Below are 2,446 nucleotides of genomic sequence, written 5' to 3' on the forward strand. Positions count from 1 at the left end.
TCCTTGAACCAAGGATATTTTCTTGAAGTTCTAAAATCTCTTACAAGAATGAGTGTCGATGTTGAGAGAGTTGTGTTGAATGCTCCTGGTAATGCTAAGTATAGTAGTCCAACAATTTAGAAGCAAATCTTAAATATCCTTGGTCATTGAGTGAGGACCAAGATACGTGATGAAGTTGGGCTTTCCAAGTATTGTATTCTTGTTGATGAAGCAAAGGATGCTTCTGGTCAGGAACATGTGGCAATTATTCTGCGATTTGTTGATTCACAAGGCTTGATTCGAGAATGATTTTTTAAGCTTGTGAGTGTTCCTGACACAACCTCACAATCTCTTAAAAATGAAATCTCAAAAGTTCTTACTATGTACGATCTTCAAGTAAGTAACATGAAAGGCCAAGGGTATGACGGTGCTAGTAATATGAGAGGTATTTATAGGGTGTTGCAAACATTGTTTCTTGAAGAATGTCTATATGCATATTTTGTGCATTGTTATGCTCATCCTTTTCAGTTGACATTAAATGCTACAGCTCAAGGGGTACCTGAGATTTGGCAATTTTTTATAACATTGAGTTTGATTGTGAATTTTGTTGATGCTTCTGCTAAGCGACATTCGGCATTGAGAGCTACGAGAAAGGAGAAAATTGCAGAATTGGTAGCTTGTGGGGAGCTTCAAACAGGCAATGGTGCAAATCAAATTTGTACTTTACAACGAGCAGGTACTACTCGATGGAGCTCTCATTTTCGTTTTATTAAGAGTTTAATTGAATTGTATAGTTCAGTTAAAAAGACTCTTAATGTTATGATTGATCAAAGAGTAGAAGGAGAAGCTGAACCTATTCTTAAGCTTTAAGATCTTTCGATTTTGTGTTCTGCTTGCTTCTTATGAACAAAGTAATGAGAATTACAGAACTATTTTGTCAGACATTGTCGTGGAAATCTCTCGACTTTGTGCAGGCTATGAACTTTGTTAGAATGACAAAGTCGCTCCTTCAGGAGATGAGAGATGAAGGATGGGATGATTTGCTCAGAGATGTGAGATCTTTTTGTGAAAAGCATGAACTTGATATGCTTCATTTGAGTGCTCGTTACAAATTTAGAACCGGTCGTGATTGTCAACAAAAGAATTTCATTTCAGTTGAGCATCACTATCGTGTAAGATTGTTCAATGTTTTGATTGATTATTAGCTGAGTGAGTTGAACAGAAGTTACTCAGACCAGACATCAAAACTCCTTACACTTAGTTCAACCTTTGATCCTCGTGATGACTTCAAGAGTTTCAAACTGAAGATATTTGCAATCTTGCAAAGAATTTTTATCCTGCTGATTTTGATGATGGTGAAATGTGTACTCTAGTATTAGAGTGTGCATATTATGAGAATGATATGCGTAGTGATCTGAAATTCAAGAAGTTGGAATCCATAGCTGAGTTATCACACGCTTTGGTTCAAACAAGGAAGTCTCAATTTTTCCCTATGATTTACAGATTAATTTGTCTAGTTTTGACTATTCATGTGTCTACGGCAACCACTGAAATGACATTCTCAGCTATGAATACCATCAAGAATAGACTTAAAAATAAGATGGAGGATGATTTTATTGATGATTGTATGGTTCTCCACATTGAGAAGGAGTATGGTGATTCTGTTGACAATGAGATGGTGATTCATGACTTTGAAAATTTATCGAACCGTAGGGTTAGATTTACCTAGGTTATTCTTATATTCTATTTGATGGGTAAGGATTTTCCAATGTATATGTGTTTCCCAATTAATATAAGTGTCTCGCACTGCCGAGAATTTTTTTTACTTGATAGAAAACTCAAACCCACCCGAATTCCAATTCCTAGATCTGCAATTAATAATTACAGTGTTTCACATCGTATATGGAAAAGGAACAATACTATCATACACTTTTTTTTGGATATAATACCCTATCATACATTTATACACTTGCCGTTACTTATTTGTAAGTTTTCCAAATTAAATTACATTAATAAAAAAGAGGTTGTTGGGTGCCAGACTTCTCTTTGCAAATTAATGTTCTTTGTTCAAACCCAGAAACTTTCCGTAAGATTTTATATTAACACCAAGATATATAAACCTGAAAAAGAAATACATAAATAATCAGATTAATATAACAAAATGATCTCAAGAATGATATTATAAAAGTCCAAAAGAGAGTGGTTGTCAGAACCTAAACTAATGATCAGATTAATATAACAATATGATCTGAAGTATAAAAACTATGTATGCCAAATCATTGTGCATATCTTTATGGTGTAAGCATGGCATGATGACGGTACCTCCACAATAGTTTAATACAGTAGCAGGTTCTTCTCCAAAAGTAACTCAGAAGGCCATACATGTGATAATACATTCTTCCTTTAACTTGTTCTTCATCTGCTCAAACAACTATGAATTCAAAAAAGAATGGTCAGATTCTATCAA

General features: G+C 34.4%; 1 protein-coding gene across 1 annotated transcript; it reads left to right on the forward strand.

Annotated features, from left to right (window-relative positions):
* The first annotated feature begins 384 nt into the window (after positions 1-384).
* On the forward strand, positions 385-1,708 carry LOC126795426 (uncharacterized). Its single transcript, XM_050522266.1, has 2 exons — positions 385-715; positions 1,272-1,708. The coding sequence occupies exons 1-2, from the start codon at positions 385-387 to the stop codon at positions 1,706-1,708; spliced, it is 768 nt and encodes a 255-aa protein (XP_050378223.1).
* Positions 1,709-2,446: the final 738 nt, after the last annotated feature.

The sequence above is a fragment of the Argentina anserina genome, chromosome 5, assembly GCF_933775445.1.
Source record: "Argentina anserina chromosome 5, drPotAnse1.1, whole genome shotgun sequence".
Classification (NCBI taxonomy): Eukaryota; Viridiplantae; Streptophyta; class Magnoliopsida; order Rosales; family Rosaceae; genus Argentina; species Argentina anserina.

Coding starts and splice junctions, on each gene's coding strand:
- LOC126795426 (XM_050522266.1), top strand. CDS start 385: ATGAAAGGCCAAGGGTATGACGGTGCTAGTAATATGAGAGGTATTTAT. Junction 716..1,271: donor TTGTACTTTACAACGAGCAG/GTACTACTCGAT, acceptor GATGACTTCAAG/AGTTTCAAACTGAAGATATT.